The 17,872-nt window shown below is 48.9% G+C and overlaps 1 protein-coding gene across 1 annotated transcript in view; it reads right to left on the bottom strand.

Annotated features, from left to right (window-relative positions):
• Positions 1-2,446: 2,446 nt before the first annotated feature.
• Positions 2,447-17,872, bottom strand: part of TNIP2 (TNFAIP3 interacting protein 2) — a 16,553-nt gene continuing 1,127 nt past the window's right edge. The window contains exons 3-8 of the mRNA XM_008567814.1: positions 17,670-17,721; positions 9,327-9,617; positions 6,908-6,997; positions 5,983-6,231; positions 5,580-5,699; positions 2,447-3,289 (exon numbers count right to left, since the gene is read on the bottom strand). Coding sequence (XP_008566036.1) covers positions 3,026-3,289; positions 5,580-5,699; positions 5,983-6,231; positions 6,908-6,997; positions 9,327-9,617; positions 17,670-17,721 — 1,066 coding nt within the window. The 3' untranslated portion in view covers positions 2,447-3,025. The remainder of the gene's footprint in view (positions 3,290-5,579; positions 5,700-5,982; positions 6,232-6,907; positions 6,998-9,326; positions 9,618-17,669; positions 17,722-17,872) is intronic.

Raw genomic sequence — 17,872 nt, forward strand, 5'->3', positions numbered from 1 at the left:
ACACTCTAACCAACTGAGCTAACCAGCCAGTTCTAGCCATCTATTTTTGATTTGTCTCATCTCTTTTTTATTCCTTTACTTCTCCTAACATGTTTTAATCAAAAGTTATTCTATTTTGAGGGCCGGCCAGTGGCTCACTTGGGAGCGTGGTGCTGACAACACCAAGTCAAGGGTTAAGATCTCCTTACTGGTCACCTTTTAAATTAAAAAAAAAAGTTATTCTACTTTTCTGTTCTATTAGCTTTTTAATTAAATGTCTTATTACTATTTTAGTGGTTACTCTAGAGATTACAATATGCTCCTTAATTCATTACAGCCCACCTTAAATCAATGCAAAAACCTTATAATTGTGCAACCCCATCATACTCTCCCTCTCCCACTAATGACCTCTTATGGTCATAGTCTGAATACGTTCTAAAACCACCAAGATATTACTGTTGTTTTAAACAGTCAATGTTCATTCGTATTTAACCATTCCCATGCTCTTCATTCCTGCCTATATTTCTGCTCTTCTACCCAGAATCATTTTCCTTTAGCCTGAATAATGTCTGTAGTACAGGTATTTCTTGTAGTGTGGTCTGCTAGATATAAATTTTATTAGCTGTGTTCATCTGAAAATATCTTTATTCTGCCATTGTTTTCACATGGCTAGTATTTTTTATTATATACTGAACTTGTGGTTAATACAGTTATAAGGTCCCAGGATTCTGTTGTCTTTATCAGAAGAATGCTGGGCTTTGTTCTAACAAGAACTAGATCACTGGTTGGTTACCTGGAACTTTTATGCTTTTTCAGAGCACAGCTCTTTTGATTTTTGTCTTAGGACATCAACTTTACTCCTAAGGTGTGGCCCTTCTAGGGTTTCAAAGGAAAAACCAAGGTGTTTGCCAAAACCCTCTAACCTTGAGGGACTCAATTCCAAACTCTGTCTCCATATAATAGACAGTTGCTGAAATCTCTGCTCAGTTCTTCCTGCTTTCCAGGTGTTGTTCACTCCCCGGAATTCTCAAAGTCTCACCCTAAGCATACACAGTTCAGGGGTCAGCCAAGAATTCGGGTGTTCCCATCCTGTGGCTACCCTCTTTCTGGGACATCCTCCATCCTTTATTTACAGTGCTCAGGAGGCCTCAAACTCCTCCAACTGCTCAGGTCAGTAAGACTGAGGCTTTCTCCTAGAGTTTTATCCATCCCATGCCACACAGACTAGATCTCTTCCAGTCGGGTTCCCAGGAAGAAGGGTATCTGGGGGATCACACAAAAGAGATGATGGGGGTGAGGGGGCAACCGGTTAGCTCACTCGGGAGAACATTTCGCTGATAACACCAAGGTCAAAGGTTCCAATCCCTTTACTGGCTAGCTGCCAAAAAAAGGAAGAGGTGACACCTGAACTACAACTTGAGGACTTAGCCAAATTGAAAAGGTGAGAGGGTGTTCCAGGCAAGAGGGAGAGTGTTTGCAAAGACCCAGAGGCACCCTTCTTATTGATTATGGCAGCTACTACACATGGAGAGGAACAGACTGTGCAATACAGAACATGGGCTCAGGAGCCAGAGAGCCTGGGCTGGAATCCCAGCTCTGTCACTCAGCTTCTTGAGACCTTTGCAAGTGACTTAACCCCTCTATGCCTCATCCTCACCTGTGCTGGGGACAAGTAATGCTTACCTCCTAGAATCGTTATAGGGATTAAATGAGTTAATACACGGCAGACACTTTGCACAGCTCCTACAGTCTTCCTGTAATCAGTGCACAGCTCACTTACTGACCCGTCACTTCTATCATGCTGACCCACTGACGTGCACTGTCAGGCAGCCCTTGCTTTGCAGAGTTCTAACATGCTCTAGGCAAGTGCCTACTTCTTCCTACCTCATTCCCTTTTCTTCATGTCCTGGGCAGGGCTGAAACAGGCAGACAGCAGAGCACTGAGCTGGTGCCTGGTCACCTCTGAGTGGCTCATAGCTCCATCTCTGCCCTGATGGCTTCTGCCTGAATCCTGCAACAGCCCAGCACTTGGGAGAATGTGGGCACTAATGAAGTTCCAAACTCAATGCCTTGCTCCTGTCAAAGGGTGGCCTCTCCCCAGTGACTTGATTCCCTCAGACATCAGGACCTCACTTACAACTAAACTTCAGTCCACATTTGCTCCAGGAATTTCTCTGTGTAGCCTGGAGAAAAGGTCAGGAGTTCAGTATTCACATGACTGTGTGGGGTTGCTAAAGCAAAAAGGTTAAAATGGAAGACTTCCTCCCTGCATGTCCTCAGGCAGCCTTCTGCCCACACAGTGCCCAACAGGCAGGGCCAGCTGGACTCCCACCAATCCCCTCATCTCAGTCCCTGGCAGGTGGCAAACAGCAGGAGTGTTTTTCCTCACCAAGTGGCCTAACTCCTGCACATACTGAAAATGCAGCTGTCTCTGCACCTCAGCTCCCAACACAAATTCTCAGAGTAGTCATAGTAGCAAGCACATTTATTATAAAAATAAGTGAGCAGGAAATAAATGTGCTTTAACTTCTAGACACATGACAATGCCATTGCAGTGCAACAATTTTCAGTGCAGATGTGTGGCTCTGCCGTGGTTGGGGCATCCCCCTGGTGTGATGTGCAGCTGCAATGCTTTGTTCTACAAACCTTCCAGTCCCAGGAGCAGGGGGACACCTTACTCCGCAGAACAGGATGCAGCTTCCACCCTGGGAAACACACACATGGCTCCCACAAGCAGCCATCTCCTTCTGGCAAGCTGCAGCATCCCCAGATGCAGGCTGGGGTAGGGCTAGCATGCTGGCCTGTAAGTATTTCTGCACCTGATTGCTCACAGTTTCGGCCTGACAATCTGGGAGCCCAAATTCCATGAGAGGCGGGACTGTGGCCTCCTCCAGTCAAATGCTCCCAACCCCACCGGCAGTTCCCTCTGACCTAGTCTGTTCCATGGCCAAAGGGGTGAATAATCAGAGTGCCCCAACCCCATTCTGGGGGCACTAGATCTCAGTAGAGCTCAACTCCTTGCGTTTGAGCACAAGCAAGTCCCAGCTCACTGGCAGCACTCAGCCACATGCCTGAGGAACTCTTCGCCCTGCTCGTCACCAAAGCACCGCAGGCAGTGAGGGCACTGAAGGTCGCCCTGGCCTCCCTGGGCTGTGCTGAAGTGCCTGCTCTCCGAAGGGGATTCCAGCCGCTGAGACCCAGGTCCAGGCCTCCAGCCATCAGGCACCGCAAGCTCCAATGCATCAGTCTCTAAGTACTTGGTGGTTTTGCTCCCAGTATGAATCCTGCAGGGGCCTGGCTCTCGGGAGTCCTGGAGAAAAGGCAAGGGTGTGTTTATACAAGCTGTCCTGAAGGTTGCAAAGCCAGGTCTCAGGTTCTAGCAACCAAAGTTACTCTGTCTGTCCCTGAGTGAAACTTGAATCCCTCAGCTTGCTTCCTGCTATACCCAGAATCCAGACAAGGAGATGCTCAGCGAGTGCCTAAAGAGAGCACACACAAGCTCCCTCATATACTCTTGAAGGAGCAGGCCCGAGTGGGATCCACTCTCCACCCCGTTAGTTAGGCAGAAGGCCTAACTGGACCTGTCAGCCACAGGAAACCTGACCGAGAAGCTGGCCCCGATGACATACCCCATGTGCCACCATGGAGTAGGGGTGGCAGAGTTCAGGGTGGGGAGCCAGTCAAACTGAGTCCCAACCCCACCCTGCACCTCCTCTGGGCTGAACACTCTGGGCCTCAGGGAGGCCTCCAGTGGCAGCAGGGGGTGTCCCTGGCTTGGCCTCACTATCCAATGAGTACAGACTGGCACCACTTGGCACATGTGCTCCCAACATCCGTCACGAAGCACTGCAGCCTACAGTGCACATCACTACCTGTTTGGAAACTTCATTCCAGTAAGCCTTGATGCGTCCACTTGGCATCTGAATTTGAATGTTCGTCAGTGGGACTGCAGGGTATCACTCACACCGTCAGCACCACTGTCCCCAGGTGTGCCACCCAGGGTCTGAGCAACAGCCAGTGCTCCGAATGCTCAAGGGGCCACGGGCTACAGTGGCCACTTAACTGCAAAGGCCTCAGTCCCCACCAGGAATACTGCCATTAAGGCTAAGTAGGAATTCCTTGGCAAATTCCAGCCTGCAGGACTGGAACTAGTTCCAGTCGATCTCTGGCCCCAGTGTGCTTGGAGGCCACCTGACACCATCCTCACGATTATACAACTGTGACCCCTTCAGTCCCAATCAGTGCTTCCTCCCATTCACGGAGGACAGAAAACCCAAATTCAAAACCAAATCCCAGGAAAATCCATAAGCAAAAACAAAGCTCAGGAAATCCCACACACATCCATGTTGGAAGATGCTCCTGCTCCTGCTGAGGGACATGCGAGAGGACATCCGTCCTAGGCCTGCAGTCCTGGGGCCTTATGAGAACCAGGAATTTGTTTCCCAACCCCCCACATACTCCATTATGTGATGCCAAGAAGGCTGCTGGGGCTGGGCAAGGGCTCTGGGCAGGGCCTGCTGTGGACAATAAAGCCTTCTGGCACCTCCTTGTCAGCCAGTAGACTTGAGGGGACATAGGCCCTCACCAGGATCCCCCGCTTCATTTAGAAGTAAAAACGGCTGCCTGTGTCCAGACCCCTGCTGTGGACTTAGTCCAAGAGTATAGAAGAAAGAGTGTCCACCATGACTCATCCATGCCCCTCGTGCAGGGGATGGGAAACAGAAGCCACCAACAAGGCCCAGCAGATGCTCAGGACAGGGCAGTGTGGGTGGGCCCCACAGCCCCTAGGTCCCTGCTCACACCCTGCTGTGAAGGGCAGCTCCAAGGTCAGCTCAGAACCCCTGCTCCAGCCCTGTGTATGCATCTATTCCCAGAGGCACCACTACTATCCAGTCCATGTCAGGAAAAGAAGTGCTTTGAGGGGCCCACGGATTATCCCATGGCTAAAGATGTATTAGGTACTCACTAACTGGCTAAAGAAACAAACCTCTCCTGGGATTTTTGCAGAGCACAAGTCTATCAGTGGAGGAGAGGACAAGAAGCACATGGGTAGCACAGGTCACATGGTGAGAAATTTCATCAGGTCCAACTCACACCAGGCCTACCTTAAGGCACTCCCGAGGGTGGGCCCAGAGGAGGGTGCAGGGCTCACCAGCCTACAAGGCCTTGACCCATGTGCACGGGCTGGGCTAAGGGATGTTGCTGGACACCTGAGGCCTGTGTTACTTCTGTGTAACAGGGTAACCGGGGTCCCTGCCTCACAGCGAGGATCAGACATGTATGGAGCTCCCCAGTAGGGAACCTGGGGCCCAGAACATGCTCTCTGGTCACGTGACAGTGACGCACTGGGAGGTAGGACAGCCACCTCTGCTAACACAGGACAACCTCCCCAACAACTAAACAAAGTACAACAGGGAGGTTTTCCATCACCACAACCCAGGCACTAGACAGGGTAGCTCTGCCCAGAGCTGGGAGGGCCCATTACAACCCTCACCGCCAGCAAATCAGCATCTTGGCAGACACAGAAACACTCAAAACTCATGAAAACTAAAACAAAAACACTAAGCCTAAGCAAGAGGAGAAATGCCCTTGTACTCTACCTGTCTCCAGGACATTTGGTGCAGCAAGGAAGTGACCCTTTCCTCCAGTTCTTGAATCCTACTTTGAGCCCGTTCCCTATCTGCTCTTTCTGACGTGAAGTCATCCTTGTAAACAAGAATCTGAAAAGAGACAAGACACTCATTTCTGTTCAAGGAAGGAGAAAGTCCCCACTCAGCTGAAAGTCCCACCCACCCCATGAGCACTGCTTGCTGAACGTCAATAAGCCCTCGGCCCAGCCTGTCTGGGGACCACAGCCACCGCCTGCAAGAAGACGTCCAATTAGTGCTGCCAAGAGCCTGAGGCGGGGGCTTGCTTGGGAGAGCATGGCGCTGGTAACACCAAGGTGAAGGGTTCAGATCCCCGTACTGACCAGCCACCAAAAAAAGAGTCCAAGGAACACACCTGTTGCTCCAGCATCTGCACCCGCTCCAGCGCGGCATCCTGGGCTATCCTGGTGGCTGCCAGCTCCCGCTTCACTTCTGCATGGTCATTTATTTTCTCCTCCAACTGTCTGTTGAGCCGGGAGATTTCCTTCCTCATCAGCTCAGGCTCATGGGTGGCCTGCAGGCCCGTCAGCTTCGCATGGAGCCCCCTCACGTACTCGTCCCGGCCAGCGTCGTAGCGCTGCCACTTGGCGTTGAGGTCTTCCACCTGAGGAGGCGGGGCCGGAAAGCTCCCGGCACGGGAGGCTTAGACAGCTGCTCAAGCCAATGCCCAACCATGAAGCTATTTATCAGCAATAATTCACGGAGTGAGATTTTCCTCTTAAATGGAAGTTGCCTCCCTCTGTTGTGTGCAGAGGGGACACTGAGCCCACCAGAGAATCCTGAGATACCATGATGACACCCACTAGCAATGATCTTAAACAGAAGTGGACTTAGTGTAATTTTCCTAACTTAAAAACTGTACATCGGGCTGGCCCGGTGGCGCACTGCTACAGTGCGCTGCTTGTGAGCGCGGTGGCGTTCCCGCCGAGGGTTCGGATCCCACGTACAGACCAGCCGCTCACTGGCTGAGCGAGGTGCGGGCGCAACACTGAGGGTTGCAATCCGTTGCCGGACAAGAAAAAAGACAAAAAGGAAAAAAAAAAAACAAAAAACTGTACATCCTGAGAATAATTCCTGTTTTCCCTTATCGATTTAGGGATTAATTTTGAGGGGACGGAGAAAAACAGGACATGTCCTGTGCATCCTCTTAGGCAAAAAGGATGGGTCTCTGGGGACTGTGTATCAAACCAAAGTGGCCAGAGGGCAGGAGCAACCTCTGTGCATTGGCTGAGAAAAGAATCACGAATGTTCTTCTCGAATGAAATGTTAGAGACACTCACATGAGTCACCTTCTGTTTTAACAGTCGATTTTCTTCCTGCAACTTCTCAATAGCAACCTGGACAGAGGTGTCCCTGCCTGTATGCTCTGGCTGCACAAGGAAGAAACAGAGAAAGGATACTGTGTCATTACACATGACTGTCATGTACAGCAAGAAGAGAGAGAGCTAGATCTAGAGGCTGAGGCCACAGATTGTCACGGCTTCCTGCAACAAGCAGGTGGTGACTGTTCATTTGATGGAGAAACAAAGCAGAAACAGAAAAGGACTCGCCAATCCCAGCGGTGAAGGGAGAAAAGACCACCCTCACCCTGCCTAGGCCCACCCTCCATCGGGGCCTGGCCACAGCCTGGGCAGTGGTCTCCAGACCACATCATCCTTGACATTTCTTCTCCCATCCTACCTACCAGTTTGAGCTGTTTGTCTTTCAGATATTCCAGATTTAAGCCTCTAAAGCCATAAAGTCTAAAGGGATCAGCACACCAGATCCAAAAAAATCTTATCACCGAAATTTGCCATTATCACAGGCAGTAGGGAGTGCAGAAGCTTAAACCCTTGTGCACTAGAGAACCCCCAGCCAGGGGACCTTCCAACTGCCTCAGGTGGGCCTGGCCATGGGCCGGGCTTACCTCCTCCAGAGCCCACGACATCGTCCTTTCTGTAGATAATCTGCTCAACTGTGGCAATTCTGGATGTGGCAGTCTAACCTGTGCCTCATGCAGCAGGGTCGAAGAATTCAGTCACAGAAGCCACATCCCAAACCACCCCAAACAAAAGTTGGCAGACCAAACCAAAAAGTCCCATGAAACATCCTTTTATACCCTAGAAATTCTATGCATCGAACAGTGCAGGGGGCTGTGTATCAGTGACATCATTTCTGAAAATTTCCCTCGAATGACAAAGGAAGTGAATGTCCTAACCCAGACTAAACCAGAAGCCCTGAATGACTTAGGTGAGAAGTGACTCGGATTTAGGGGCTGTAATGAGGCACCTGCTCCCCCACCATTGGCCCCACCCGCACCTCAGGCTGACCATTGTGTGTGGCTACTTCCAAATTCCCAGAGGGAAATGACACAATGACTCAAAATCACACAAGGACACCCCTCCCCCTCCCAGATGTCACTTTTCTTTTGGTTTCTGAAACACAGTGTGTTCTTTCTGAGGTTCCCTTTTCACAGAATCCACCCAACTGAGAAGGGTGGTTCTCAGATCTATATTCTCCCCAACGAGCACTTCAGTGAAACTGTCGTTAGAAGCTGGATGTCCTGCCTGCCCCAGAACATCTCAGAGTGCATGTTTCATCCTTAAACTTATTGCAGCCATGGAGAACTGCCTAGAAAGGACCCAAGCGAAAGGCCCTGTGCCAGGCAGTGTGGGTGAAATGCAGCCTCAGCATGACCCACCACATAACCAGGGTGAGGTGTGAACCATGTGCCTCGTTTCCCTGTCTGCCCCACACAGATCACCACATGGTGATCAGATCACCAGCAGGAGGAAGATGACCCCCTACCCCCAGTCCTGGGTGCATCCCATCCTCCCATGACCACCCTATGTGATTGCTGATGCTAAAATCCTCACCGTCCATCTTTTTCCCACCAGTTCTTTCACAAAGCCACAGCTCAGATCCAGCCTGTCCTGAAGGCCCAATGAGCCCTTTCTCAGGCCCCCACTGCCACCTGGCCCCAATGTCCCCTGGCCCCTGCTCTCTGCCTGCTGCCACCCCACCCCACAGTGCCCAGCTGGGGGTTGCAGTGATAAGACACACAGCAGCTCTCTGCCCTTGCTTCGACAACAAGGAGGCTGCAGACCTGAGGACAGCCAGGTCTACTGGCTTGTGGCAGGACATGCTGCTGGCAAGGACATGCCCAAAAGCCAGCTTTGGAGATGACAGTTTAGGCTCTGAACAGGGCCCACAACTGGGCCAGCCCTTATCCCTTCAGATGTATGGAGCCTGCAGAAGGGTGGCACTCATGATCCTTCCAGTGGCTGTGGGCCTGGCCCCTGCACATGTGGCATCTGTAGACACCACCTCCCCCAGCAGTATTGTTTCCTCATCTGCCCAACATGCAACAGGACTTCCTCAGGGCAGCCCCTCCATGCCCAGTGCTTCCCCCTCATCCTCAGATGAAGCAGATGAGACAAAAGTGTCATCTCCCCACCTAGGTGCAGAGTTAGCTACAGGCTGAGTGCTGGAGCCAGTGAGGCAGGCCACCCTGCTTTCCTAGCACATTTCGCGTGATCCATCATTCTAAGAGAAACCCGTGGGTAGGCAAGCTTTGCCCCATCAGCTAACTCTTGTAACTGAGAACAGAAGTGGGTTCTGGTGCACCCCCCGACCTCCATGATTATTAAGGGAGGTCTGCAGGCCATGCCTCCTGCCACACCGGGGTCTCCACCATGATTTGGTTACACCATGGCCTACCTCATCAAGACTTTTCTCCCCCGTAGTCCCCTGTGTGCTCTGTTGTTCATCCAGACACTTGGCCAGATGCTGGCACATGTGAGCAGTGGCGGCCAGTGTCCTCCGCAGCTGGTGGGTCTCATCAGCCAAGGAGCGGCACAGAACATCACTGGCAGCGCGGGCCCGTTCCTTCTCGGCCACGCTCCTCCGTAGCAGGACGACTTCTTTCTCTCGCTCATACTGCGGCTGGCTCACCAGCTGCTGCAGCTCCCTCTCTTTTTCCTCTAGTCGCTCAGTAAGTCTCTCAATTTCCTAAGTGGAAGATTTAAAAGCACAGTTCGTTTGATTAAAAGAAGCAATGTCAAGGGGCTGGCCAGTTACTCAGTTGGTTAGAACAGTGTTATAACACCAAGGTCAAGGGTTCGGATCCCCATACCAGCCAGCCACAAATTAAAAAAAAAAAAAAAGAAGAAGAAGAAGAAGCAATATTAAAAGCAAATGTTCACAAAGCAAAAGAAAATCCAGCATGGACACTCCATCTGTAGGTAACAAATGCACTAATTTGGAGCGTAGGCTTTTTTTTTTTTTTTTTTAAAAGATGACCGGTAAGGGGATCTCAACCCTTGACTTGGTGTTGTCAGCACCACGCTCAGCCAGTGAGCGAACCGGCCATCCCTATATGGGATCCGAACCCGGGGCCTTGGTGTTATCAGCACCGCACTCTCCCGAGTGAGCCACGGGCCGGCCCGGAGCGTAGGCTTTTGAACTAATTAACTTTGGAGTTTTTCAGACTACAGTGTTGTTCTAAAACTTGGTCTAAAATTCTGTTTTCATAAACAAGTTCATAAGTTTAGATTTTATGTCATCAAATTACTAAAAGTGGCAATTACGAACACTTTTTCTTTTTTTTGGTGGCTGGCCAGTACAGGGATGGAACCCTGGACCTTGGTGTTCTCAGCACCACACTCTACCCAACTGAGCTAACCAACCAGCCCTCCAAACACGTCTTTCACAGGAAGGGTAGAAACTCCCCTGATGTGGGTTGCCTCCAAAAGATAAGTCCACATCCTAACCCCCAATAACGGAGAATGGGACCTTACATAGAAATAGGTTCTTTGCAGATGTAATTAGTTAAGATGAGGCCACACTGGATTAGAATGGGCCCTAATCCAAACACTAGTGTCCTTGTAAGGAGAGAAATTTGTACAGACACATGAGAGAAGTCCACGTGAAGACAGAGATTGGAGTGAGCATGCAGAAGCCAAGTAACACCACGGACTGCTGGCCGCCACCAGGAGCTGGAAGAGGCAAGAAGGGTCCTCCCTGCAGCCTTGAGAGAGAGCCAACACCTTGATTTCAGGCTTCTGGCCTCTAGAACTGTGAAAAATTAAATTTCTGTTGCTCTAAGTCCCCAGTATGTGGTACATACGTACTGTTATGTTGTTACAGCAGCTCTAGGAAACTAATATACCCGGCCCAAATTACTTCTTCACAAAAAAGAAAAAATCCTTAAAATTACAATTTTTTAATACCTAGACTGAAATTTGTGCTTTCCTATTTTTAAAGAACCCTCCAACATAAACAGTACATGAGGGAGGTGAAGCAGGCTCAACCAGTCCACCCTACAAATGAAGAAACAGCTTCAGAAAAGTCAGGGACAAGGGCCGGCCCGGTGGCACACTGCTACAGTGTGCCGCTTGGGAAGTGTGGCGGCGCTCCCGCCGAGGGTTCGGGTCCCACGTGCAGACCGGCTGCTCAGTGGCTGAGCATGGCACGGGAGCAACACTGAGGGTTGCGATCCCATTGCCGGTCCCAGTCCGGTACGGGCGCGACACTGAGGGTTGCGATCCATTGCCGGTCACAAAAAAAGACAAAAAGGAAAAAAAAAAAAAAAGAAAAAGAAAAGTCAGGGACAAACCTGAGCTTCCCCTAGGAGGAAGTGGCAGGAAAAGGATCCTCTGTCTCAGGTATTTGCTTACTTCCCACACAATGTGAGGAGAGATAGACAATGGTAACCTAGAATCTTCTCACCACAATGGAACCAGATACCAGGCCATATTACTAAGGGAATGCTGAATTGTTAATCTCTTAAGCAACTTTTTTAAGTCATAAAAATAACGTGCATTGCTAAAAACAAAAATTCAAATATACGAAAGGAAATAAAATGAAAACCAAAAATTTCTCCCCCCTCCCCACCACTTCACTCTCCAGAGACAACCACTATTCATTACTTGGGCACATATCTTTCCAGAACATTTATAAGCATCTATAACATACATGTAGTTTTACACAAATGGATCATACAGCAACGCTGTTCCTTACCTTGCTTTTTCCCTCCTTAATAAGCTACTTTATTCCACGGCACCATAAAGAAACCTGCCTCCTCCTTTTTAACTGCAGCCTGGAATTCCATGATAGATTCCAGATTTATTGACCACACCTCCAATTGACGGACACTGCAGCTGTTTCCTTGTACAAACGCATCAAAGGGAAAGAAAACACCCAGGAGTTGCATGGCCAGGACTGTTTTGAGAGTGGGATTAAGAAATAGGGGCTGGCCAGCTAGCTCAGTTCATTAGAGCACAGCTTTATAACACCAAGGTCACAGATTCGGATCCCCGTATCTGCCAGCCACGGAAAGAAAAGAAAAGAAAGAAAGAAAGAAAAAAAAGAAAGGAAGAAAAGGAAGGAAGAAAAGGAAGGAAGAAAAGGAAGGAAGAAAAGGAAGGAAGGAAGGAAGGAAGGAAGGAAGGAAGGAAGGAAGGAAGGAAGGAAGGAAGGAAGGAAGGAAGGAAGGAAGGAAGGAAGGAAGGAAGGAAGGAAGGAAGGAAGGAAGGAAGGAAGGAAGGAAGGAAGGAAAGAAAGAAAAAGAAAGAAAGAACTGGCAGAACTCAGGGACGTGGCCAGACACCAGGTCCCACCCTGACTCCTGACACCCCTGCTGCCAAGTCATCCATGATAACCTAGTCTGTGGTTAAGCTCAGCAAGTAACTGCATCACCCTCACCAGGTGACTCGGAGAGTATTCTGGAATTCTCTCAGGGCATTTTTAAGAGTCTTCTCCTTCCCACTTTCTTTAGACTTCACTCTAGAAGCAAACCGGTGGTGGCAAGTATGACAAAGTGACAGATGGAACACCTCATTAGAGACTAACCAGTAAAACTGGGATTTTTGCCTAGAGGCATTTGGCACCTGTATTCTATCATCCCATCACATCTGTGCTACCCTCTGACTTGGAAAATGTCAGAAATCTCAGGGGTGACTCCATTCCCAGCCAGGTGAGAGCTTTTCTTATGAGGCCATTACTGTCATCTTTCTGCTTTATGACCCTGACGACCTCAACCCTGAATAGAGACTAGGCCTTTCTGTACTAAAGGAAAAAAAGGGGCATCTCTCTAAAAGCAGTCCAGTCAGCATCAGCACCTCCTCCTGCAGACAGCCCTTCAGCACCAGGCTGAACCTGCAGGACTGGGAGGCGGGAGGGGCCTCGGTTGTTTGGAAGAGCAGAGAGGGCTGCAAGCCAAGCATGGTGCATTCACTGGGCCACCACCCTTGACTATCTGAGCCCTTCCACACAACTGCAGGCTACCAGCTTGTTCAAAATCACTCAATCTGGGCCGGCCCGGTGGCGCACTGCTACAGTGCGCTGCTTGGGAGCACGGCGGCGCTCCCGCCGAGGGTTCGGATCCCACATACAGACCGGTTCCCGCTCACTGGCTGAGCGAGGGGCGGGCGCAGCACCAAGGGTTGCGATCCCGTTGCCGGTCCCAGTCCGGTATGGGCGCGACACTGAGGGTTGCGGTCCGTTGCTGGACACGAAAAAAGACAAAAAGGAAAAAAAAAAAAATCACTCAATCTGGGTGCTGCCACATGTATGAGGTGCACATGGTGCAGTGGGACGTTTACCCAGATGAGAATCAACTGCAGCCTGCTTAACATGAAATGCTATGAACAGAAAAAAGAATGCCCAATCTTAATGTCATCTCAAGTTCTCACTCCTGATTATTTCCATGGTACTGAACCTAAAACCACACACACAGATCTGTTTCTTGGCCTTGAATTTGCTTGTTTTCTTTAAAAATTTACCATTTTAGGGGCTGGCTGGTTAGTTCACTTAGTTAAAGTACTGCATTATAACACCAAAGTCAAGGGTTTGGATCCCCAAACTGGCCAGCCACCAAAAAAAGACAAATTGACCATTTCTGAAGGCATAACAAGCTGGTTAGGGGCTTTGTTCCACGTTCTTTGTGAACAGAGGCTCTTACTTTGGAGCCTCCTGACTGCTCCTCTAAAGTGCCACAGACCCCAGCCACAGCCCCCCCACAGCATACTTCACGGCCACATCTTACCCCTTGCCTGGCCTTCTTTTCCCTCAGCCAACAATACAGCTTTGGTGTTTGTTACTGGTGGCAGAATGGTAGTGCTCCTGGGCAGTGACTTTTGTCACACTCACCTGAACGAGCCCTAGTTACTCTCAACAGTGGCTCAAAGAATAAACACAGTTGGTGCATAAAGAGACCTGACCCTAGAGTACATTTTCATTAAACTTTAAAGCTACTCAGATCAAAAGGTGTGATTTTCAGCAGCATGACAGAGAAGTTTCTCTATCCTTGTCTCTTTCTGATATGAAAACTTACTCAGGGCAGATACATATCAATATATAAAACACAGATATCAATATAAACACAAATACATATAATATCGATGTAACCAGGAATTCCGTAAACAATCCCAATGAAGCCAGTCTCCCATGGAATCATAGATTTAACATACTTCTAAGTCCTATAACAACCACAGTGACTGGCAGCAGGAGCAGTCAATGCTTTCGTAAGCCCTCACTCCGCACCAACCATGCAATCTCTACACACCTTTTATGAGACAATTTCTATCATTTCTCTGATTCTACAGATGGCAAACTAAAGCTCACAGAGTCAAGGCAGCTGCCAGAGTGAGTGGGTGAGGAGACAGAGGACCAGCCTCAATAACCTCCGTCTACTACAGCTCCCTCAAGCCCTATTCAGGACTAGAGGACTTTGGGCAGAACCTGGTTTTTAAACCTCCCTCCTGCACTGGTCAAATGGAGATAGTAAGAGAAACAAATGTGTCTACAAAGAGCAGGACAGCACACCCACAGGCTCCCAGAGCGTCCCAAGGACATGGCTCGCTCTCACCTCCACCCCCCAGTCCTTGGCACTGGGTCCGTCCCCACACGGATGCCCAGTAAATGTTTAGGAATAAGAGTAGGCCATACAAAGACAGATCAGGACCTGGGTCCTCAAGTGCTATACAACACAGAGGCAGAAAACCCACGGACATGGCTGACTATAGGGGAGGAGGTAATGAATCTGAAGGACTTGCCAGCCTTTTTTTTTTTGGTCTTAAAAATCAGCTTTCAAAAATCCATATAAAAATCACCTCACTCACAGAGACTTGTTAGGTAACAACATATAGCCAGCTCAGAGCTGGCTTCTCCCCTCAATGATGAGGCCTTGCCACAGCCATTTGAAACAGAGGTAGAACCAGTGGGAGATAGCGCACTGCACATTTGGCTGCTCACAATGGCAGGGCAGCCCTACAAAGCGCTGCCTGACTTATCCTCCCCCGGCAGTGTGAGGACCTCAGGACCCCTCAAGCCCTTGAGCTTTCAGCACTTGTTCCTGGCTCTGAAGTTGAAGAGGTTTGTGCAGGTTCATGCAGCTATGTTCCTGTCCAGTTAGTGACAGTTCTTAGGAAACAACAGCACCTTGACCACTATGATCAGACAGCAAGACCTGTGCTAAAGCACGGCTTTGTGCTCAGGACACAAAAGTGTGAAGAACTCTATTAATAGTCTTGTGGATCAGCTTTAAAAATAAGAGGCATAGCCTCTTGGCTTCATCCCTGTATTAGTTTGCTAGGGCTGCTGTAACAAAGAACCACAAAACGTGGCTTAAACAACAGAGATTTATTGTCTCACAGTTCTGGAGGCCAGAAGTCTAACATTTAGGTGTCAGCAGGGCCACACTCCCTCCAGGCACTCTAGGGAAGAATCTTCCTTGTTTCTTCCAGGTTCTGGTGGTTGCCAACATTCCTTGGCTTGTAGATGCATCACTCTAATCTGTCTCTGTCTTCACATGACCTCCTTCTCCCTGTGTATCTTCACATGGCTGTCTTAGAAGGACAACAGTCACTGGATTAGGACCCACCCTAATCTAGTATAACCTTGTTTTAATTTATTATATCTGCAAAGACTGTTTTCAAATAAGGTTGACATTCACAGGTTCCAGGTGGATATGAATTTTGGGGGGACACTGTCCAACCCAGTATAGTTCCCTTTCTCTCTCCTTCGTGGGCAGCCCTTACAGGGTGCCAAAGTACGGGCTGCAGCCCAGCTCATAGCTGGTGCTGATGGGACTGTGAGAGAACAGAAGAAAACAGGAATTATAAATAAGAAAGGCCAGTACCCTGAGCCGATTGCATACACCAAGCAATTAAGATATGCCCTGGGGAAGCAGTGATGAGTGAGCAAGACCCTTATTATCCATGGAAGAGCTTAATGGGGAAGCAAGGCAAACACAGTAAGGTCAAAAACTAACATGGCCTATTGTTAAGGGTGTACACTATTAATCCCTAGTAAAAGTATGGCAAAACAGAGAGAGAAAAGCAGGAAGAGAAAGGGAGCTGATATGCCAGGACCAGGTGGAGCTCCTAAGGCCAGTCCTCAGGGTGGTGATGGGATTGAGCAGTTAGGAGCCACACAGTGAATTAGCACCATTATTCCAGAAAGTCTTAACTACAGGATGTTTGCAAAGTTATCCATTCAGTCCTCTTGTTACAGATAAGGAGAATCCCACTGTGACAATAGAGAGGACCACAATTCTCTGGTCTAATCTGGCCCCATCACACACTGGTCACCTGGGACTTCTCCACATCTCTGCACCTCAACATCCTCTCTGGGAGCCCTCGGTCCCTACTGGCCCAGAGTCCCTGCTCCTAATGAGCTGAGCTAGCTGATATAGTCATCGATGAGTGCAATTTACCAATGGCTTGTTCCTCCCATGGTTTTAACTCTGCACCGCTATCTCAGCGAACCCAGGGCTTCTGGGAGGTGATAAACCTCTCCATCCTTCCACAAGTTCTATGAGCAACCCCAGACTGAATGCTGTGGTAAGGAATAAACATGTAATTGCATAGGATAACAGATCATTAAAATGCTCCTTAAATAATTAAAACTCCCAAAACAAAACCTACAAGTTGGGAATGGGAAGACCAGTAATATTGGGACCACAATCTGGTTTTACCTGCAGCCACCAGGCCTGGTTAGTGGCCATGAATACATATAGGACACTAGGAACACATGCAGACTGAACATCAGACTATGAGCATAATCCTGCTCTGGTTGTGAGGTGTCCACATCCCTTCACTGCTCCTACCAACTGTCTGGCAATGAGTTCAGAAGGTCTCTTCAGGTCTCTCTTCTGTGTTCATCTGTGTCTACAGGTGTCCACATTAAAATCAGTGGCGCAGACCAGGTGACTTTCAAATTTTCCTTCTTGGACACAAGGAAATAATTACGATTTGTAATAATGAACATGTTAATAATACTGATTCGCTCATCACATATTGTACACAAATACTGCTAGTCGACTCAATACCTGATAAAGATGTATAATCAATTATGTTTCAATTAAAAAACAAATTTAAAATAAATAAATAAATTTGTCTTCTCATCTGATGAGTTATGATCCGCTTTCCAGGAGGGAGAGAGCTGGAATGGGGAAGACGTTTGGCTGCTAAAGGTATTTTAAATGATGCGGATAAGAAAATACTGTCAATATAACATTAAATAAAATTATATAGACAGCATGACCATGGCAAGGTCATGCCATTATATAGACAACCATGCCAAGGATATATATGTACCCTAGCACACAGGAAAAAAACAGGAAGGGGGCATGCCAAGAAATTAACAGTTTATCCCTGCACTGTGGAATTATGGTGGCGGTTGTTTTATTGTTTATTCTTTCCTTTATTTTTCAGATATCAAAATTACTTCTATAATTTTGGAGAGAAACATGTTTTTTTTCTAAAATCTGGCTGTAGAGCCAAGCCTGGAAACAAAATCTATCTTCTTCACGCCACTCCCTTTGGAAAACTGGAATGTTATGTATGATAGCCATGGATCAAACGGAATAACAGATGTCAGAGTTCACTCGGATGTCTGCAGCACTTAGAATAACTCAGAGAAAAGTACTGTCACTCTTGCTTCTGTGCTGCACGCTCATGGCATTTCATAAAAACAGAAGTAACATCAACGACAAGGAAGAGGAGGAGAAAGGACCTAACTCGGTTATGAGACCGCGGCAGGCGATGGGCTTCTCATTACTTGCACTGCCGAGCTGAAGTGCACCCAGCTGGGACCCACACCGCACAGAGCCCTAGAACCGAGAACTGCGCGAACTGCGCGCACACACCTCAGAGCGGGCCGAGAGCACGCCCCTCACGACAGCGCCTCACACACGCCCCTCGGGCCCCTCGGACCCGGCGCCCCGCCCGCCCCCCCGTCGGACCCCGGCGCCCCGCCCGCTG

This window comes from Galeopterus variegatus, unplaced genomic scaffold, assembly GCF_000696425.1.
Source record: "Galeopterus variegatus unplaced genomic scaffold, G_variegatus-3.0.2 Scaffold347, whole genome shotgun sequence".
NCBI lineage: Eukaryota > Metazoa > Chordata > Mammalia > Dermoptera > Cynocephalidae > Galeopterus > Galeopterus variegatus.